Here is a 21,248-nt window from a genome sequence, read left to right as displayed (position 1 = left end):
CATTCAGTGCTGTGCTGTGACCTGGTGCAGCTGCCCAGCCACTGTCCTTCCTGTCCTCGCGTGGCTGCGGAACGCAGCGTGTTTAGTAAACAAGGTGATGAAACAGTTAAGGCAGAGATGGAGTGTGCGTTTCGTCACCGTGGGAAGGGAGAAGGGAGCGTGAGTCGGCGCTGAGGGGTCTGAGGGTGACTCACTGCCCTCCCACCCCATAAATAGGAGTGGGTAGCCCGGCGGCACCCAGAGCAGACAGCGGGGACCAGCGCAGCCATATCCCTCCTGTCACCGCCGAACCATGGCACTCCTCCTGGCCCCGCTTGTGGCCGGGCTGCTGGCCGCCTCCTGCTGTGCAGCCCCTCTCCAGGGCAAGCCGCAGGCGGTTGTCACCTTCCCGGGGGACTTGATCAGCACCCTGCCGGATCTACAGCTGGCAGAGGTGAGGGGAGCACGGCCCCGTGGTGCCCTCCTGGCACCCAGGTCCCCAAGAGGGCGCCCAGGCTGACAGTGAGGGCTGCAGGCACGGCTTGAGAGCTGTCAGTCTCCTTGAGCTCCGGGAGGCAGCCAGGCTGGGATGGGTGCCTGGGGCTGCTGGAGCCCCCTCCCGCCTCGCTCACCCCTCTGGCTGCCTTTCCTCCACAGCGCTACCTGCAGAGGTTCGGCTACACCACGGAGGCAGAGGCTAAGATTGGTGGCAGGCACTTGTCCCTGGGCAAGGCACTGCTCAAGATGCAGAAGCAGCTGGGCCTGGAGGAGACGGGAGAGCTGGATGCTGCCACTCTGGAGGCCATGCGAGCCCCCCGCTGCGGCGTCCCTGACATGGGAACCTTCCTTACCTTTGATGGGGACCTCAAGTGGGACCACATGGACCTGACTTACCGGTGAGTCTACACTGGGGATGAACCCTTGTGTCCCCAGGCTGTGGTCCCAGGAGAATGGAGAGCCTGAGGGACCAGGAGGCTGGCAGCCTCTGCTCAGCCCTTCTCTGGGCTTGCTGCTGCCTGTACAGCTGGGTCCCAGTGCTGCCAGGGCTAAGCTGGGATGGCAGCAGCATCTGCTCCCAAATGCCCAGAAGGGCATCTGAGCCCTGGGTAAGGTCAAGGGTGGTGACTTCTATCACCTCTGGAGGTGAGGTCAGCTCCTTCCTAGAGCAGGGTCACTCCTGCATGAGGAGGGGAGCTGGCAGCACTGACCCTCTGCCTCCCTGGCAGGGTGATAAACTACTCCCCCGACCTGGACCGTGCTGTGATCGATGACGCCTTCAGACGGGCGTTCCAAGTGTGGAGCGATGTGACCCCTCTCACCTTCACCCAGATATACAGCGGAGAGGCAGACATCATGATCATGTTTGGCAGCCAAGGTGATGTCCTTTGGGCAGGCAGGGAGTGAGGAGGAGCCTGGTGATGCACCCTGCCTGTGAGATCCTTACCCCATGTCTCCTTGGGCTGTGCCCAGAGTCCCCCTGCCCCCACATGTGCAGGAGGTGTGCAGGGCTTAGGTGTCTGTGTGCATGCTGGGGATGTGAGGGCTCCTCTGGCAGGTCCAGCTGAGAGTGCTTTTCTCTGCAGAGCATGGGGACGGGTACCCCTTTGATGGCAAGGACGGGCTCCTGGCCCACGCATTTCCCCCAGGCCAGGGCATACAGGGTGATGCCCACTTTGATGACGATGAGTTCTGGACACTGGGAACTGGCTTAGGTAAGGGCAGGGTGTGGTGGACTCGGGGGGGGGTCTGATGGTGCCAACAGCAGCTGCAGCATTGAGCTGCCCCTCTCTGAGTAGTGGTGAAGACTCGCCACGGGAATGCCAATGGAGCCGAATGCCACTTCCCCTTCATCTTCGAGGGCCACTCCTACTCCCGGTGCACCACAGAGGGGCGCAAGGATGGGCTGCCCTGGTGTGCCACCACCCCCAACTACGACCGGGATAAGAAATATGGCTTCTGCCCCAGCGAGCGTGAGTAGTGGTGACCATAACCCCTGCCCAGCCGTGCGGTGCCTGGGACCCTCCTGACTCTCCCTCACCCCACAGTCCTCTATACCAATGGTGGCAACAGCGATGGAGCCCCCTGTGTCTTCCCCTTCGTCTTTGAGGGCACCTCCTATGATGCCTGTACCACAGACGGGCGCTCCGATGGCTACCGCTGGTGTGCCACCACCTCCAGCTTCGACCAGGACAAGAAATATGGCTTCTGCCCCAACCAAGGTGCCAGCATGGAGGGGGACATGCAGGGGAGGGGGGCATGAGGGCATGACCCAGCGTTGTCCTGGGTTCTGGCCACTGCAGCCAGGGCCCAGGGACAGCCTCACTGACACTTTGTTGCAGACACGGCGGTGATCGGTGGCAACTCCCAGGGGGACCCGTGTGTCTTTCCCTTCACCTTCCTGGGACAGTCCTACAGTGCCTGCACCAGCCAGGGCCGGCAGGATGGCAAGCTCTGGTGTGCCACCACCGGCAACTATGACACCGACAAGAAGTGGGGTTTCTGCCCTGACAGAGGTACTGGCCCCTCTGCCTGTGCTTCCCTTTGTGCCTCCCAGACCCATGCCTTGTTGTCACACTTCTTGTGGGGACCACAGTCTCTGGATGGTGTGTCCTGCCCTGTTGTGGCCCACCAGGCACTTAGGCCAGTGCTTTCTCCCAGGTTACAGCATCTTCCTGGTGGCTGCCCATGAGTTTGGACACTCACTGGGTCTGGACCACTCCAGTGTGCGTGAGGCCTTGATGTACCCTATGTACAGTTACATCCAGGACTTCCAGCTGCACCCTGATGATGTCCAGGGCATCCAGTACCTTTACGGTGAGCAGCTGCACTGCAGTTGGGTGCATTGGGTGTCCTGCAGCACCAAGCTGATTCTAGCCTCATGCCCCCCCCCCCCCCCATATTCACTCAGGTCGTGGCTCTGGCCCTAAGCCCACTGCACCTGCACCTGCTCCCACTGAGGAGCCCCAGCCGCTGCCCACGGAGGAGCCCCAGCCCATGCCCACAGAGGAGAGCCAGCCCATGCCCACAGAGGAGACCCAGCCCATGCCCACAGAGGCTGGCAGCACCTCCACCACTGAGGAGGAGGAGGAGGAGGAGACACCAGAGCCCACAGTTGAACCTATTCCTGTGGACCCCAGCCGGGATGCCTGCATGGAGAAGAACTTTGATGCTATCACAGAAATCAATGGGGAGCTGTACTTCTTCAAGGATGGGTGAGTGGCAGCATCTGGGACCTCTTGCCCTGGTGAGGTGGGATGTGGGGGAACACAGGGATGTGGGGGACATGGGCCGTGGCAGACTGAGGTGATCAGGACAGCTCATCTTCCCTACCAGGAAATACTGGACCTACTCATCCTTCTGGAAATCGGGCATCCAGGGTGCCTTCTCTGTTGCTAATACCTGGCCTGGCCTCCCAGACACCATTGATGCTGTTTTCCAGGATTTGCTCACCAAGAGGATCTTCTTCTTTGCTGGTGAGCTCTGCCCCCACCGCCCTCCGCCAAGTCCCACGGGCAGTGGGAGGAGCCTGGTGAAGCCTGGGAGCTCTCAGGGCTGTCTGACACCCCCACTATCTCCCACTGCAGGTCGGCAGTTCTGGGTGTTTTCTGGGAAGAGTGCAGTGGGCCCCCGGGGGATCGAGAAGTTGGGTATAGGGAAGGAAGCCGGCCGCCTCTCGGGGGCCCTGCAGCGGGGCCGCGGCAAAGTGCTGCTCTTCAGCGGGGAGAGCTACTGGAGGTGAGCAGGGCTGGAGAGCAGCAGTGCCTGCCTGAACCCTGGTGAGGGACTGGGAGGGGGGTTCCCAGCAGCCCTGAGCATGGCTCTGCTCTCCCACAGGCTGGATGTGAAGGTTCAGAGGGTGGACAAGGGCTACCCCCGTGCCACCGATGATGTCTTCACCGGCGTCCCCCTTGATGCACGCAATGTGTTCCTCTACCAAGGTGAGTAGGACCTGGCAGGTGGGTGTTGTGTGTTCAGGCCCTGGCTACCTGAGCCTTTCATGGCATTGCTCTGGTTCCTGCTTGGGATGCTCGGGTGTGTGGGGAATGGCCCTGGAAAAGGGCATGCCATCAGCCCTGCTGGGTCCTTGTGGTGGAGCTGGCAGGGTGCCAGCAAGGTGCAGGGTGTCATGTGCTTGTGCTGCTCGGGCAGCCACGAGGATGGATCTTTGTATGGCCAAACTCCTGCTGACCCTCCATTCCCTCCACCCCACTCCTTGCCCAGGCAAGTACCACTTCTGCCGGGGCAGCTTCTACTGGAGGATGACACCGCGCTACCAGGTGGACAGGGTGGGCTACGTCAAGTATGACATCCTGCAGTGTCCCCAGAACTGAAGGCCTGACCAGCCACCAGCTCTGCCAGGGCTGCTCCCTGCCCACTGCTCCCAGCCTGCGAGCTCCTGTCTCATGGGCTGACCCCCAGGAGCCTTGCGGCTGTGGGTTGCCCCAGATGAGATCACCATCTTCTGGGAAGAAAGGGGCAGGGGGTCCTCACCTCCTGGGAGTTGCCCAGCCTGGAGAGCCCCAGCGGGGAAGAAGGACTCTTGCTACAGCTGGCATTGTGCCACCCCTGCCAGTGCCAGCTCCACTGCACAGAGGCGTTTGTCTGGTGCAAACCACACATGGATTCGAGACAAATTTGTCTTTTTCCTGAGCCAGCGATGCCAGGTCAGGCTGAGCCCCACTGGGAGCTGGCGCCTGGGGTTACACCAGGGTGGGGCACAGAGTTTTGCCTACTCCTGCCCACTGCCCACTCTGCCAACCACCCCCTTGCCAGTTGCCTGCCCATTTGTAATAAAAACAATTCTTTGGACACAGTCTCAAGTGCTCTATCAGCTGTTGGGACCATGGTTTGGAGAACTCCCATGTGCTGGGAGCATCATCCTCCCCCAGCCCCGGGGGTGCCAGCACCAGTGGCCATGGGGGCACTGTGGGGGGGCTTTCACCAAATCCCCCTTTGTGAAGGACTCTGGATCCCGCAGGGACACTGGGTCCAACGGCGAATGATGTCCCTCGGTCCCAACATTGTCCACCACCAGACCTACGCCAGGGGCGGCACCCCCGCCCCGACTGGCCGGGCCGCCCAAGCCCTGGCTCCGCATAACCCTCCACCCACTGCCCTCCCCTGCGCACCACCTTTGCACCGAGATGAGGAGAGGGCGGTTGTCGCCGCGTGTGGCCGGCACTCAGCGTGTGACCGAAGTCCCCAGTGCAGCTGAGACCCCGCCGCGGGCTGGGCCCGGAGATTCCCCCGGCCCCGGTCTGTCCCTGCGTGGCCGCAGAGAGCGGCGGCAGGGCCAGGGCCGGGATCGTGCCCGAGGGTGCCCGGGTCCGCGGCAGGGTGGGGCAGCCGCAACTCCGGGGCTGTAATTAGCTGTAATTAGCGGCCGCGGCTCCGGACAGGGCGGGAGCAGAGCGCGGCCCCCTCCCGTCCCGTTGGGGCACGGTCCCAGCACCCCCAGTTCGGCGGCGGCTGTGAGACCGTGGCGGAGCGGTCCGGACCCGTCCAGCCGAGCAGGGCCGAACGGGGCCGAACCGAGCCGACCGGAGCGGGGCCGAGCGGATCCGCTCGGACTGGAGCCAGCCCTGCGGCCGCGGGGGCGGCGCGGCGGGCGGTGCCGCGGGCACTAGGACCCCGGTCAGCGCCCGGCGGGGCCGCGCTCAGCGACCGCCGGGGCCGGAGCCACTTGTGGCGACGACGGGGCCATGAGCGGGCGGTTCACCGTCACCGGAGGCGGGGGTGAGCGCCGGGGGCAAGGGGGGCCCGGGGAGGCTCCGGAGGTGGAACACGGTCCGCGATGAGGATCCGCGGGGCAGGACGGGGTCCGCGGGGAGGGTCTGCGAGAAGGGTCCGCGGGGAGGGCCGGGCCGTCGGGACACCGTGGGGGGTGCGGAGCTGCGGTCGGTCTGGCCTCTCGGAGGCAGTGCAGACCCCCGGAGCAGGGATGGCGCGGAGCTGCGGGATCCGGAGATGGGAGGTGCAGCGCAGGGAAAGGGGCTCAGCCGCCCTCCCGGGCACGACCCCTCGTCTCGGACTCTTTCCCGCGGCCACCTCCGCTCCTCAGGGAGCTCCCCTGTTCCATCCCCATACCGGGCTGTTGGAGCGAGGCCCTGCTGCTGCCGGACCTGCAGCGGGATGGAGCGAGTTACGGCTGTGGGTCGGCTGTGGGTGCGAGGTCACATACTGCTCCCTAGGGAGCCATGGTGGAGGGTGCCTGCTGCCCAGCCTGGAGAGGGCAAGCTGTGGCCAGCCCTCAGATGCAGCAGTGCCCACTGGGCTGCCATGGGCACAGGCACTGGAGCCGGCAGCCATCACCTCGTGGCGCCCAGGGGACGTGGCGGTGGGGCTTTGCTGTCACCGGAGCCGTATCGATCCCAGAAAACCGGCCGACAGCAGCACCGGAGCTGTGCTGCCGGAGCTGTGACCTTGCACCCTCGGCGAAGGGCGCGGGTGGGAGGCGCGAGCAGCCGGATGGACACCACGGCACCCGGGCTGGGCTGTGCCTCTGTCAGTGGGCTCTGGCCTTTGGGGCCCTGTATAGGATCACACTGTCGTGGGTGATGTAGAGCTGCATCCAGTGGCAAGGGGATGCAGAACCACTTGTCACTTTATGGCAGCTGGGCCAGCTGGGCCCGGCCTGTGGGCTGTGTTGGGGTGGAGTGAACCTTGATGAGCCAGGGCTGAATTCTGGGGCCCTCCAGGAACAGCTCCTCGGTTTGGCAGCCAGTCTGCTGGTGGGGGGCTGCAGGGAGCGGGGCTGGCCATGCTGAGTGGCCGTGGTGGGAGCAAGGGACACATCCTTCTGGCTGAGCTGTGACCTTGTGCCCTCCCAGAGGACAGCCAGTGGCTGGTCCTCCTGGAGGTGCCCTGTTTTGTGGGGTGGTCATGCTGTGGCAGGGTGGCTACTTAGGGCTTGGCAGCGTTCAGGGATTCCTCACATCCCACATTTCTCCTCAGTGCTGGGACCATGGATGCTGCCTCCCGGGGGGATGGATGGGAGGGGGTGCATGGGGCTGGCAGTTGCAGGACTGGCAGGGGCTGTGGATGGCAGGCGGGAGCTCTGGACAGCAGTGATCCGGGAGGGACCCGGCCCTGGCCAAACGCTCGGTCTTGCCTGACCTCATGTCAGTGTCATGCGTGGGGGACAGAGTGACAGAGATCCCGGGGACTTCGGGGCGGTGCGGAAGCGAAGGCTGCAGCCGGCCGTGCTGCCAGTGCCGTTGTGGTGCGGGGACCCCCGGCCAGCTGCAGGGCCCCTGCTCGTCCGTGAGCTGGCGCCGTGCTAAGGGCGCCTTGTGGCTCCCGGGGCCGCCCTTTGGGAAGGCCCTGCCCGGGAGCGGCCCCAGGCGAGTGGTGCTGAGGAGGGAGCTCAGCCCCCGGGCAGGGGCGGTGGCGGAAAGGGACCGCCCGGTGCCGGGCGGGGCAGGGTACGGACAAGGCGCCGCCGCGGGGGCCTCGGGGCCGGGGGCAGGTCCGTGCAGGAGTCCGGCCCGATCCAGGGCTTGGCCCGGGAAATGGGATCCGTGCGGGCGGCGGCGGGGGCGGGCAGGGCTGCGCGGGGTCTTTGCGAGGTCTGTGCGGGTCCGTGCGGGCGGCGGCGGGGGCGGACCGGGCTGCGCGGGGCCGCGGCGCCGCCAGGGGGCGATAACGGGACGGGACGGCTCCGGTGGGGGCGTGTCCCTCCCGGCCCCGCCCCCGCGGCCCCGCCCCGCCCCCGGGACTCGCCGGTGCCGCCGTCCCGGGGGGACCCGGTCCCACTGCCAGCGCAGCGCGGGCCGGAACCCGCGGGACTGCGGATCGATGTGCTCCACCTGGGACCCACCGTGGGGCTGGGCCTCCCCCGCGGGCCGCACGTGGGGCCGCTGTCCCGGTGTCCGGTGCGCTGCCCGCGGGGCAGCCGCCCTGGCCCGAGAGGGCACCGGAGCATCCCCACCGCGCAGCCCCTCCGTGTCCCGAGCGGTCGGGCTCGGCGGCAGTAGCCATGGCAACCAACCAGTTAAGGAGCCTCTCGTTGCCATGGAAACCGGTCCCGGTGTCACCCTTGCCGTGGCTCTCGGTGCTGAGGGTGTTCAGCAGCTCTCTCGGCCCCCCTGGGGTCACGGGGCTGTGGGCCATAAGCCATGGACAAGGCTCTGTGGGGCAGCTGTGTGAGGCTGGCCCCAGGTGGGAGGTGAGGCCCTGAGGGGGGCTTGGGTAGAGCAGGGACCCCACCAGCCCTGGCTGCACCCCCTGCAGGGCCCCTGCCGAGAGGGGCCAGGATGCAAGGGAGGGGACAGGGGCATTTGGGGTGCCATGTACAGAGGGGTACACATGAGCGACAGGGGCTGCTAAGGAGGCTCCCCCAGCCCTCCCATCTCCTCCATCCCCCTCACTGTCACTCAGGTCAGGTTTGTGGCAGACTGGGTGCCCTTGGGATAGCATTAGTTGAGACAAGGGTGTGCAGCAGGTAAAGGCTGATGATATGGGGGGTGTGGGATGCTTCCAGGGGGCTGGAGCAGCTGAAGCCCCATCAGTACCTTCCCAAGGAGTCTCCATGCCACTGAGCACACCACAGGTGTTTCAGTGGGGTGCCAAGAGTGGAGGTCCTTGCACAGGCTGTGGGGCTGCGTGAGGGGTGCCATGTGGGACACAGGACACTTCAATGCTTCATCAGCTGATCCTGCACCCAAACCCTTCTGGCAGCAGCTGGCAAGTGGCCATGCAGCTGCTCCTCGGCCATCACTGGGCCCTCTGGCCCTGGCTCAGCAGTGGCTGCCTGGAATCCCCAGGGTACTGCAACTGGCACAGGGCTGCTTGGGGGCTCCTCAGCTGCATTGCCAGGAGCAGGGCCTGGTGGGAGGAGGCTGCTTCTGCTGCTGATCCTTGTGCCAGGCTGCCCGGCCGCCCACTGCTGTGGCCCTGCTGCTGGCAAGACATCTGGGCAAGGGCAGCTGGGGACGCTGCGCCAGCTGTGTGCTGTGCTGGGCTCGTGTGACGCAGGAGCTCACAGCCCTGCCCCATGGCCTCTGCCAGCCCTGCCCCACTGCTGCCCTTCTTCTCTCAGCCTCAGGCAGCTGCAGTGCCTCCTGTGGCTCCCCACCCAGCCCCATGGGACACTGCACCTCCCTCCATGTCCTGTCCTGCTGCTGCAGCTGATGTCAAGTTCCAGCTGCTGCCCGTGTCAGCTCTGGGCTCTGCTTTTGCCCCATGCCGGTGACAGGGCCCTGACCTGTCTGGATGGAGATGAACAAGAGCACTCCATCCTGCCAAGGTGCTGCAGGACGTGTTGCCCTGGGCTCCTGGGGCTGTCAGGACAGCGTGGTGAGGGCACATTGTGATGACAACCCGCTGCTACGAAATTTGGCTGGCATCACTGCCCTTCTTCCCTGCTGCACCTCCATTGTCTTGGGGTCTCTCCTGCCCCAGCTCTTTTCCCTGGGAGCTGTTTGTCCTCGTGCCTCAAGCCCTCTGTGTGGCATCCCATCCTGGTGAGATGTGGATGGGCAGGCCATTGACAGTGCCCAGGGATCACAGCAGGCAGTGCAATGTGCTGACCAGCATCTCCACAGCACAGCCGCCCTCCCTGCCTGTGTGGCACACTGCCAGGCTGCCCGCTCCCTGCCCTCAGGAGGTTTCCCAGTGACTCCAGCACGTGTCTCACTCCTGGGAGGTTTGACCGCTGCTGGTAATAGGACAGGCAAGGGCTGTGTGGCCAGCAGCCAGGATTCCTGCCCTGGGAATGTCTGTGAGAATGATTCCCCGCACCCAGGCTCTGTGCAGAGTGGTCTGGGACATTCTCAGGAGTCTTTGCAGGGTTACAGGACCCTTTGCAGGGATGCTTCTTGGCTTGGCTGCTCTCCGTCGTCATTCCTGGGCAGCCTTGTGCAGTTAAGTGGGGCACTGATGCTCTGCCTGGCCTGGTGCCAGGATCCTGCCTGCTGCTCCGACTCAGGGGCCACTTGCAGTTGATCCCCCACTCCATGGCCAGGGAGAAGCATCGGTCTTCCTCTGTCCCCTGCAGGCAGCACGACTGCAAGCATGCAAGGGCATGGATGGTGCCCAAACCGTGCCAGACCGCTCTCTTTTTGACACACTGCACCACATACCCCAGTCAGGGGCATTTTGACCAGTGTTAATGCCAGTGCTCTGCTGGGGGATCAAGCCCCTGCAGTCTCCTCTGCCTCAGAGACACTCTCAGTTGCCCCCACATGCTGGTGGGACCCAGCACACAGGATAAGCCAATGCAGCCTTGATAGCATAGCCCCCTGTGCTGCCGTCAAATCCCAACCCCTGAAATGGAGCCATAATCCAGGGATTAGGGGATTAGTGGTCTTTCACGTGCTCCCTCCCCCGCATCTGTTTTAGTAGGAAAATCCCTCTTGTGCCGAGCCCACGCGCTGTGGCCTCCTGCAAAAAACCACCCTCTAGTGCTTGGCACTCACCATGGCTGGCTGGACCCTGGCCTGCTGCCCTTCTGTCCAGCCACAGCCCCCTTGGGGGGTTGGGGTTGCCCTCTGACCCCCCAGGCCAACATGGGATGGTGTTTTTGTCCACTACATCCTGTCTGCAGCCCCTTCCTTCCAGTCCCAGCCCTTGGGAGTGGGCCAGCCCCTTGCTCCAGCACTGGCTGCTGCTCAGGGCTGCAGGTGTGAGGGGTTGGTGCTGCTGCAGGTGGACGGGGGCAGCCCCATGTAGTGACTGCCACACAGGTCCTGGGCGGGGTTGCCCACCCTGAACTGCGCATCCTCCCTGCAACCCTCCTGTGCCACTTGCCATGGAGCTGGGGCTGTGCTGCTGCAGCTCCCCAGGGATGCCAGGTCCTGGCTGCAGCCGTAGGGCAGGGATCAGTGCTGCCTGCCGGGCTGGGGTGAGGGGTCTGAGCCTCTCTCCTGGCCGCGAGGTCAGGCTGGGGAGCATCTGCGCTGCGGAGCAGCTGGCTCCGCACCAGGAGAAAGTAAACAATTAATTACAGCCGTCAAGAAGTAACGGAGGCCAGCGGGCTGTCATGATCTCAGCCTGTGCTGGAGGAGATGCCGGAAGCTGCAGCCAGCTCAGGTTGGGGGATCCTCGCAGATTAAGTCCACGAGAGAACAGGGGGCTTCAGGCAGCCTTGTCCGTCTACAGCCCCAGGTCGCGAGTGGCCTGTGACCCTGGCCCTATGGGTGACAGCTGCAAGAGCTGGGGCCTTCATAGACGGCGCAGGGCCTGGGGATTCTGGCCCCATTGCAACCCTTCTCCAGGTCTGAGAAGGTTGCTATGTGTGTGATCTCGGCCCCCTGGTCACCAGGGGAGGTGACATCAAGCCTGCTCCCCTCTGCAGGCAGTGTTTCCTGCGCTGCATGTCAGCTGGGCAGAGCAGGGTCAATCCCCTCTGCTGTCCCGCCAGCCCCACTGTGGGGTGTTCTGGACGCCCCCCCCTTCCCCGGGTGCCCTGGGTCGTCCTGCTACTGGGGCAGGGGTCTCCATCCTCGGCCGAGGCCCTGATGCCCGCAGAGGGGTCCCCTGCATGACGTGGTGCTGCCCAGCCGGGAGCCGCCCCCCACCCGGTAGCCGCCTGTCGCGGGGCAGGGGTCCCGCGGACAGGGACTGCCGTGATCCCGGGCCGCAGCCACCTCTGATGTGTCGGTCCCGCAGTCACAGGTTCTGCCCCTCTGTGCACCCCGAGTATGTTCCAGGTCCCGAGGCTACGCCGGGGTCCAGGGCGGGAGCTGGTGTGGGGTGTGGGGGCTGGCGGCGGATGCGGCGGCAGATGCGGGGCCGGTGCGAGGGCCGGTGCGGAGTGCGGGGGCTGGAGGCGGGGTTCGGGGCCGGGGCGGGTGCAAGGTCGGTGCGGTTGCGGGGCCGTCCCGTCCCGTCCCGCCCGCACCAGCCGGGCCCGCAGCGCTGCCCTAGTTCCCCCCCACGCCTGGCGCAGCCGGGAGGCGGCCCCGCTCTGCTCGCTCGTCTTTGTCCCCCCCCGCGCCGCCGCGCACCCCCCTCCCCGCCGCGGCGGGGGCAATGCCTCCCGCATACGTGATGAAGCGGGCGGCCGGGCTGGGCTCCGCCGGCAGCAGCCTTGAGCCGTGAGCCCGGGCGCCTCCGCACTGCAGCCCCCTCCCACCGGCGCGGGGGGCGGCGCGGGGACGCGGCTGCTGCGGAGCGAGAGCTCCAGCTCCGGCGGCAGCAAGCGGCCGCGGCACCGGCGCCATGCTGAACAACCTGACCGACTGCGAGGACGGCGACGGCGGCGCCAGCCAAGGTGAGGCACCGGCATCGGCACCACGAGCGGGACAGCGGAACGGCCCGGGGCGGCCGCCCCCGCCGGGCCGGGGGCCGGCGCCGGCGCGGGGCAGAAGCGGCGCGGAGCCGGGGGCATCGGGGGCTGAGGGTGCCGTGCCGCGGGGCAAGCGGGTGGCACCGGCTCCGGCACCGGCCGCGACGGCGGCTCTCGGCCGGCGGCCCCGCGGGGCTGCGGCGGGCGGTGCGGGGATGCTCCCGCTCCCGGCGCCTCCGCGCAGCCCCGGCCGCACTCCCGCCGCTGCGGCAGCCCCGGGAAGCGGCGGTGCGGCCGAGCGGTGCGGGTCTCACCGAGGAGCCTCCGCCCGGGCGGGGGCTTCTTGCTGTGCTCCGAGCGACCCTGTGGGGCTGGCCCCGCCGGTTCCCGGACACCCCCCGCCAGTCGCCGCACCAGTCCCTCTCCCGCCCGCCCGGGATCCCCGCAAGGGTCCCCGCACCTAACTGCCAGCTCCCCACCCCTGCCTCCCGCATGTCAGCTGCAGCCCCCCCAGCCCTCCCTCCTGCCGCCTCCCACCTCCGGCTGCCGCCCCCCCATCTCTCCATATCGCCTCTCTCACCCCCGCTGCCCTCCCCCCCCCATTCCTCTCCTCTGCCGCCCCCCATCTCCGGCAGCCGCCTCCCCATCCCGGGCAGCCGCCCCCCGCTCCCTTCTCCGCTCCCGCCCCCCACTCCCTGCCACCCCCCCCACCGCCCCTGGGCCGCCGCCGCTGTCCGCGGTGCTGAAGTGGCCGCCCGGACCCTGCTACGCGGCCACAGGAGCCGTTCTTCCCGGGGCCGAGCCCAGCCGAGCGGAAGCGAGCCCAGCTGAGCCGAAGTGAGCCCTGTCGTGCCAAGTCGAGCCGGTCCGGTCCGGTGCAGTCCGTGGTGCGCCGCGCTCTGCCCCGTCCCGCTGCAGCCCTGGCGCAGGGCCGCTGTCCTCCGCCGGCGAGGGGCCGCTCGGCCCCGCAGCAGCCCCGTCACTGCTGGCGCTTTGGCTTCAGCCCCTCTCGGCACTATCGAGCTGTGTGAGGGTCCCCGTTCCTCACGGGGCCACGTCCAGCACCAGGCAGCACAGGCCCCTTTCTTGTGGATGTTCCTGCCGGGCGCAGGGGTGGGCTGCGGCCAGGGGGATGCAGTGTGTGCACAGGAGGACTTGCATTGCCCCTTTGAACCAGACAATGCCAAGTCTCCTCCCCAGGTCCCCTCGTGGGGTCTGCCAAAGCCCCAGCCGGGAGCGCATGACTGGCTGTGGCAGTGGCTGTGGGGGTCCCAGCTGCCCACAGTGGGGCTCTGGGCACAGCCACGGACAGGCTCTGTGTATTCCTCTGCTCTGCCGACCCCAGTCTGTTTATTTGCTTGTTTATTTGCGGCTCTGCTCAAGGTCAGGGCTGGCAGGAGACTTTTGGGGGCACCTTGCTGGGCTGGGGTTGTCGCACTGGCCCCCAGCCATGCCCTTTGCTGGGCACTTGCCCTCCCCTTGCCCTCTGCAGCACCAGGATCTCTTCCACTCCCTGATTTCCATCGCGGCAGTGCCAGCGGCGTGGCAGCAGGCAGTGCAGCCATGCTGGGGTCTGGCAGGAGAGCTGGACATGGTGCCACTACAGATGGACCAGGCAGACTGTCCCTGGAGCTGAGCCTGCCGAGATGCTGCCCTGTGGGACATCGTATGAAGGGCTGGAGGAAGCAGGGGCCTGGGGGACTTGGGGGAGCAGGGATTGTCTGTGGGAAGGGGCTCGGCAGAGCTCCCACACCTGTGACAAGGGTGGTGGCTGTGGGGGGGGGGGGGTTATCCCCCCCATGCCAAGGGTCAGCTGTACTCCCATCGTTAGGTCGGTCTGCAGGGCCCATGGTAAACCCATTGGGTAGTAAAGCTGTTGAATGCCAGTGGGCCCCCTCCACATGTCCTGGCTGCTCCAGTGCTGGCTGTCCAGCAACTTGCCAAGCCCAGCACGACCACTGAAGCCCTGGGCGCCACTTAGGCCTTATTTGTCAGAAAGGTCAACAGTGTCCCCACTCAGGTCATGCTCTGGACAGCGTATGTGAGCTACATGACAGTGGCCTGAAGGGCTCCAGCCCCAGCAACACAACAAGGGCTGGACCCTCTTGGGGGCTGGTGGGAGCATGGAGCAGGCAGGGCTGCTGCCTGCAGTGTCCGGGCTAGCACCTTGCACTGCTCTGGTTGGGGTGTTGGGATGTCAGCCGCAGCCCCACTGCAGGGTGCCATGCTGACACCCAGCCCGGTGGCACTGGGATGCCTGGGGAGCCCAAATCCAGGACCAGGAGCTTTGCTGGAGCTTGTGTCCATGGCCATTTCCAAGGTAGGGCTTGGACTGTCGGAGAATCTGGGAAGCTGTTTAAATGCAGCCAGCCAAAACGCCTGTGCTGGAAATCCTGCGCTGCAGGGCCGGCTGATCAAAGGGAGGATAATCCTGGGTTTAGGAAGGAAGAGGATAGGTCTGAAGTGGCAGTTGGTCCAATTTGGGTCAGGCTGTGAAGGAATCCAGCCCAAAAGGCCACTGGGTGTGCTTGCTGGCTGGAGGGGGAAAATGCAGTCCTGGTATGGGGGGAGGGCTACTCCACCATCCTACCCCTGACCCCCAGCCCTGCTCCCTTGACATGCTGCAGCTGGAGTGGCTCTGCTGTGACGCTGCCAGCACGAGCCAGCACTACTCTGATCATCAGTGGTCTCTGCCTCAGTGGGGCTGCAAGGGCTGTGTGGCCTCTCCAAGGGTCTCCCACCCCAGAGCAGCTGTCAGAAACTCCTGTGCAGGGCAGAAGGAAGCCGGGTGGGTGCAGAGATGCCACTTTCATAAGAATACCTCGGCCATCCCCATCTGCCTTAGCACCCCAGGCCAACAGCCCAGGGCCAGGCAGTGTGTGTACAGCCAAGTCCCCTTGATAGCTGGAGGTGACAGAACAGCAGCGTGGCCTCCCTGGCCAGCAGCTCCTGCAAAACGGCAGCAGCTGGGGACATCAGTCAGGGCCACGTGCTCGCCCATGTGCTCGCCGGCCTGCTGGGGTCACCCTGGGGTGCCCCTTGCTGCAGGCAGAGCCCCGGGAATCCAGGTGTCCTGTGGCAAAAGTCAAGGTGTCCTGTGTACCTCCAGGGGAGCCCCAGGGCATCCCTAGTGCCATGAGCAGCCATCGCACTGCTGCTGCCCCTGGGGCTGCGGGGATCGGGGCGGGGGTGGCACAGGGGATTCCGGAGCTGTCAGCAGCCCTGCCCTGTGCAGGAGCGCAGACGGAGGTGCGGAGGGCTCTGAGGTCGGGGCTGTTCCTGCCACGGCCCCCCTCACCCATTGCACCTCCCGGCAGTGCCGCAGCCCCAGTGCCCTATGTCCCTGGCTGGGGCTCGCTGTGCTCTGGTTGCTGCGGAGGGCACGGGCCGGCCGTGGTCGGGTAGCAACCTCGGCAGCAGCTGTGGTTAATTAGCCCGTGGGGGGTGGCTGCTGGGGCTACCCCAGCCAGTGCTCAGTGCCCTGCGCCGTGTAAAGCGATTAGGGAGGATTTGGGATAAGGGACATGACGCTTCCCAACCCAATTTAGGGCTAAGTAAAAAGCCATTAGAAGATCAAATTGTGGTTGGTGCCGCTGCCTGAGCCCTGCCTTAGGGGGCTCCGAGGGTGCTGTGACGGTCCTTTGGCACTGCTGCGTTTGCTCCGGGCTGCCCCGGGCAGACAGGTTGGTGGAAGCCCTGCTGAAAGTGGGGCTGCGCGGTGCCCACGGCGGGGCTGCGGGTTCCTGCCAGCGATCCCGCTGCCAGCCCTTCCAGCCGCCGCAGCAAATTAAAAGGCCGCTTCGAGTTGAGTGATCCCTGGGGAGGGGGGAGGCTGAGCGCCGGGATCGAAGCCTGGCACGGCTCGGCTCGGCTCTGCTCTGCTCACACTATCTCTCCCGCCTCAACTGCTGGTCTTGGGGCTGCTAGCCCGGTCCAGCGCTCTGGCCCTGAGCTGCTCTGTCCTGGCTGCACTGGCGGAGCGGGGCAGGGGCAGCCCTGTGGGCGTTGCTGGGACTGGCAGTGTCCCACGTGTCCCCAGGGCCGGGAGGCAGCGCCCCATTTGTGCCGCCGGGCAGGGCTGGCCGTGGCAGTGGCAGGTGAGGGACGGGGGCATTGCTCCTGCCTGCCCTGGTTGTCCCTGACTTCAGACCACGGGTCTGAGGCGGCTACCGGGGAGAGGCTGCACCAGCCCCGCTGCGGCAAAATGGTCTCCGGCAGGAGCAGGAGCAGGAGCGCTTTGTCACCTGGGACCCTGCGCCCTGGTGCTTAACTCCTTCCAGTCTGTGGGGCTGCAGCGACGTGGGAGACTGACAGTCTCCCCGAGCCGTGCTGCATCCTCATGCTCAGCAGCCCGGGGCCTCTCCCAGTGCTGGTCCTCGCAGCACCATCACCAAGCGAGGGGTTCCTGCCCACGGGCCATCCCTGGCAGCCTAGGTGATGTCAGCACGGGCCGTGCTCGAGGTGGAGGTACTGCGAGCTGTGGGTGCTGTTGTGTGGTGCCACGGGTTAGAGCTCGGGCACCCCAGGGTGCTGCTGCCGCCTGTCGTGTGGAGCCGAGCAGGGCAGTCCCGTGGGGTCGGGGTGCGCTGGGGCCAGGGGTTCGGCCGCACCATCCATCGGGCGCCGGTGGGTCGGGGCACGGGTGCCATGTAGGGCCAGCGTCCGGCTGCCTGCGCCGTTACATAAGAGCGGGAGCCGAGGCGGCCGTGGCTCGCCGTTGCCATGGAAACCTGCACGGTGATGTCGTCGGCTGGGTACCAGGCGGTGAGGCGAGGCCCCCGTGGGCTCCGTTCTCCCGGAGGGGTCCCAGAGCCTTGCCACGTTTCGAGCACGTCTCCCTGCCAAGCTGTCCGTGTCCCCCGGTGCCACCCAGCCCCAAGGGGGAGGTGAGCTCGAGCCACCCCTGCTCCTGCACCCTTCTGTCACCTTACTGGGGATGGCCACAGCATCAGCCTGGGTGATGTCCTGTCAGCATGGTGGACATTTCACATCAGTGTGGTCCCCAGAGCTGGTGCAGGTGGGCAAGAGCTGTGGCAAGTGGGTGGTTGTCAGCCCACACCATTGCTGTTACCTAATGCCAGTAGGGTTTAGTGGGGCTTTAGACCAAACACAGAGCAAGGAGTGCATGAGGTTCGTGATGAGACCCATTGTGGGAGATACAGGGCAGGCACATGGCAGTGGTGCAACCTGGGGTGCTGGGTGTGTGTCCAAGGGGACTCTGTGGGCCAGGGTGTCCCAGTGGCACTGCCATGGCCACTCCTGCACAGACAAACACCGGGGCTGTGCCTCGGTGTTTGTCTGTGCCCTTGGGGACACTGCTGTCCTGCCGCCCCATGCTAGGGGAGCCCAGGGATAGTGGAAGTTGGGGGCCAGCCCGCAGGTCCGTGTCACCTGTAGCATTTGAGGCTTCACCTCCTGGTCAGCCAGGAGCACCGTGTCTGCCAGGGAATTGCAGATGGTGAATCACTGCTGCACACGGGCTTCCAGGATCCCGAATATGAGTCAACTGGCAGGAGAATGGCGGTCTTCAAAGGACCAGGATGCTCCAAACGGTCGCAGGCTTTGTCTTGTGGCTGCCACCATGAGTGGGTGACTACATTGCTAGGGCACCATCCGTCTGCCCCAGGGCACTCATGGGCTCCATGCTGAAGGATGGTGGAGGGGGCAATTCTCTCCCTGGTCCCAAAGTGTGGTGCTGGTCTGTGACCCTGCCCGTGTGGGCAACCTGCCCAGCAGTGCGGTGGCCAATAGCAGTGTGACTGCTCTGGCTGCAGGGCTGTGGTGGTGGGATGGGTGTGTGGCAGGGAACATCTCTCCCCCCACTGAGGGCTGGGACTAACCTGGCTGCCCAGGTTTCCCCGTGCCATGGGTGTCTTCTCAGCTGCTCTGCCTGGGACTGTGTCCTTTGGCTCCTGGCCCCCATGATCTGGCCCCTCTCTGCTCTGGACCTTCTCTTGGAGCTGTGCTGCTTCGGCAGCACCATCCTGACTGCTGCTCCATTTCCAGCTTGATTTATTTCTGCTGCTCTGCAGCTCAGCTGTTTTCATCGCTATTAAGCCAACTCCAGGTTTCTTCTGCACTAGGTCATTAATGCAGTGAGTGGCTGTGGTCCCTGTCCTGGTAGTCCTATGGGCCTGGCACTGCTGTGGGTGGCTCCACTGCCCCGGGCATCATCTGCCCTCAATTATGTCACCTCCCACCCTGTGGTGCATGTCTGGGAGGAGGACCAGACACCTGGCTAATTGCCCCAGTCCCAGGCACTGTGCCGGGACCATCCCCTGTGCACCGACGCTGAGCAGCCCCGCAGTTCCAGCGCTGGGGGCAGTCCCAGCGCTGAGGGCAGTCCCAGCGCGCTCACCCGCAGGTGCCATGAGTTATTGCAGCCCATGCCGTGAGTTATTGGAGCCGTGCGTCCCGCCGGAGGGCTCCCCCGATGCACTCTGCTTGCCTCTCTGCGTGGATGCGCTCCGCCGGCTCCACGTGTCAGCACGGCCGGGCGGGGCAGCGTGCGGCTCCTGGGGATGGCAGCCCCTGTGTGTGCGGTGTGGGAGGTGATGCTGCGGGCTGGCATGCCCACCTGGCATTGCCTGTGCTGGGTCTGGGCGCCAGCATGGTGCCCATAGCCCTGGCAGCTCTCCTGGCAGCCATGGGCAGCTGTGACCCCTCACAGCGGTGACCCTGTGAAGTGGATGTTCTGCAGGTGTGGGTGGGGCAGGGGCTGCCTGACTGACTCAGTGGTGTCTCTGCAGGCGATGGCAACCCCAAGGAGAGCAGCCCCTTCATTAACAGCACGGACCTGGAGAAGGGCAAGGAGTACGATGGCAAGAACATGGCCCTCTTCGAGGTAGGGCATGCAGGCAGTGGGGCACAGCTGAGCTAAGCAGCTGTCCCACAGCACCCAATCTGCACCATGGGCACTGGGACATGCCAGAGCCTCAGGCCAGGGTTGCTGCACTGCCAAAGCCATTCCTGGAGGGGCAGGCAGTGGGGCAGCATCTGGTGAGGTCTCCTGGGGCTGGCTGGGGTCCCAAGGGACTGTACTCACAACTCGGGATCTGCTCTCCACAGGAGGAGATGGACACCAGCCCTATGGTCTCGTCCTTGCTGAGTGGACTGGCCAATTACACCAACCTGCCACAGGGCAGCCGGGAGCACGAGGAGGCTGAGAACAATGATGGAGGCAAGAAGAAGCCGGTGCAGGTGAGGACTTAGGGAGAAGGCAACCTTCCCTCCCTCTCCAGCCCTTGCCTGTGTAGTGCCAGGCCATAGACTGCCCTGGGAACAGGGGACCCCTTGGCCTCAACCAGGGGCAGTTTTACCCTGGGTTCTTGGCTGCTTTGTGGGAAGAGTGGGAACTCTTGCTCCTCTGGCAGCCAGGCCCTTGAGCCCTGGTAACTGCGGTTCCCTCAACAGGCCCCACGGATGGGCACCTTCATGGGTGTCTACCTGCCCTGCCTTCAGAACATCTTTGGAGTCATCCTCTTCCTGCGTCTCACCTGGGTGGTGGGGATTGCTGGCATCATGGAGTCATTCTGCATGGTCTTCCTCTGCTGCTCTTGTGTGAGTTTTGGAGCCATATAAGCCTTTGCTAGCCTTGCCCATGGCCTGGAGTCACCAGTCTGGCTGGCTGGACCATGGAGAGGTGCACTGGCTGCCAGCCCACCATGCCCTGCCCCAGCTCTGCTCCTGCCCCAGCTTCTGCCCCTGCCCTAGCTCCTGCCCCACTTAGAGCAAGGAGAAGCCTTTAGCTTCCCAGAGGAATCAGCAGTGGGGTGGTGCTTAAATGGTGACCCAGATCACAGCTGCCATGTAGGGGGATGTGCCTGGGGTCCCCTGCTCTGGTACCATGCAGAGAGCCACCTTGCCAGGAGTGTGACCCCAGGGCAGAGGCTGGGAAGGCTGGCCTTGTCCAATGTCCTGAGCCACCCCAGCGCTGCCAGCCCCTCCAAGGGCTCAGCTGTGTCAGCTGTGCTGCCAGCCAACATCCTGTCTGCCCATCCACACATCTATCCATTCATCCTCCCTGGGCATCCCTGCCCTGTGGCACACCTCAGCGTAGCCCCAAGAGACCCCATGTCCTAGCATGACCCCAGCTCTCCCTTCACTCCCCTGTCCCTCTGCTCCTGAACATGCTGTGTTTCTTCCTGCAGACGATGCTGACGGCCATTTCCATGAGTGCGATCGCCACCAACGGTGTGGTGCCAGGTACAGCCGAGCCCGGTCCGCGGTGTCCCTCACGTGTGGGCAGCTGGGTGGGGTGCCTGCAGGGGCTTTTCCCAGAGAGCATCCCCCGGGGCTGCCAGCCGCTCCCCAGCCTTCTGCCACCAGCCCGCTCGGGATCCCCACGGCCCGAGGGAGCGCGGAGCTGGAGCCGCCACCCGTCCCCAAAGCCGCGAGGTGCAGATGGCAGCGAGAGCCGCCAGCCGCGGCTCCTCCCTCCGCCAGACTGGCGAGGCCGCGGGGAGCCGGGAGACACACGGCAGGAGGATGGGAGCAGGGTGTGCTGAGTGCCACGGGCTGGGTGATGGGATGGGCTCTCCCACCGCCGGACATGGGGATGCTGCTGTGTGTGGGCTCTGCCCCCCAGGAGGCACCACGGGCTCTGGCCGGTGGGTGCCCTGGCTGCCTTCCCCAGAACATGCCAGCCCTGCAGAGCCCTGGGGAGCCGTGAGCTGCGCCAGGCTGGGCACAGCACTGACAGCCCAACGCGGGGTGTAATTAAAGCTATTTATCATCCTGCTGCCGCAGCGGGACCATCGATCCTGGCAGCCCGGCTCTAAGGGCTCCTCTGGGAGGATGGAGCAGGGTATGGCCCAGGTCCCTGGGGCTCCAGCTCCTGTCTGGTGTCCAGGGAACACCTGTGCCATTGGCTATTGCACCTGGCTGCTGGGATGCTGGGGAATGACTCTGCCTGTGTGGTCACTCCTGCTCTGCATCTTGCTCAGTGCTGGAGCAGGGCCCGTGGCTATCCTGGCTCCAGTCTTCCCTCTGGGATACCTGGCAGGGCTGATGGTGTCACTGGGGTCTGGCTGGGACCCAC

At 65.4% G+C, this 21,248-nt stretch overlaps 2 protein-coding genes across 2 annotated transcripts in view; both read left to right on the top strand.

The window, feature by feature from the left end:
- Positions 1-232: 232 nt before the first annotated feature.
- Positions 233-4,788, top strand: MMP9 (matrix metallopeptidase 9). Its single transcript, XM_050982267.1, has 13 exons — positions 233-433; positions 637-875; positions 1,206-1,354; positions 1,563-1,691; positions 1,776-1,949; positions 2,025-2,198; positions 2,319-2,492; positions 2,638-2,793; positions 2,888-3,191; positions 3,313-3,452; positions 3,564-3,714; positions 3,814-3,917; positions 4,201-4,788. The coding sequence occupies exons 1-13, from the start codon at positions 293-295 to the stop codon at positions 4,308-4,310; spliced, it is 2,145 nt and encodes a 714-aa protein (XP_050838224.1). The 5' UTR covers positions 233-292; the 3' UTR covers positions 4,311-4,788.
- Positions 4,789-5,476: 688 nt separating this feature from the next.
- Positions 5,477-21,248, top strand: part of SLC12A5 (solute carrier family 12 member 5) — a 28,087-nt gene continuing 12,315 nt past the window's right edge. Inside the window, exons 1-5 of the mRNA XM_030232645.2 lie at positions 5,477-5,715; positions 18,958-19,052; positions 19,277-19,408; positions 19,622-19,768; positions 20,359-20,413. Of these exons, the coding sequence (XP_030088505.1) occupies positions 5,682-5,715; positions 18,958-19,052; positions 19,277-19,408; positions 19,622-19,768; positions 20,359-20,413 (463 nt within the window). The 5' untranslated portion in view covers positions 5,477-5,681. The remainder of the gene's footprint in view (positions 5,716-18,957; positions 19,053-19,276; positions 19,409-19,621; positions 19,769-20,358; positions 20,414-21,248) is intronic.

The sequence above is a fragment of the Serinus canaria genome, chromosome 20, assembly GCF_022539315.1.
Source record: "Serinus canaria isolate serCan28SL12 chromosome 20, serCan2020, whole genome shotgun sequence".
In the NCBI taxonomy this organism is placed as follows: Eukaryota; Metazoa; Chordata; class Aves; order Passeriformes; family Fringillidae; genus Serinus; species Serinus canaria.
This window is presented reverse-complemented; position numbering and strand designations above follow the sequence as displayed.

What these genes read in the sequence shown, in the direction of transcription:
- MMP9 (XM_050982267.1), top strand. Translation starts at nt 293, where the DNA reads ATGGCACTCCTCCTGGCCCCGCTTGTGGCCGGGCTGCTGGCCGCCTCC. An exon ending in GGGCATCCAGTACCTTTACG is followed by an intron (nt 2,794 to 2,887) that starts GTGAGCAGCTGC and finishes ATATTCACTCAG; the next exon opens with GTCGTGGCTCTGGCCCTAAG. An exon ending in CTGTACTTCTTCAAGGATGG is followed by an intron (nt 3,192 to 3,312) that starts GTGAGTGGCAGC and finishes CTTCCCTACCAG; the next exon opens with GAAATACTGGACCTACTCAT.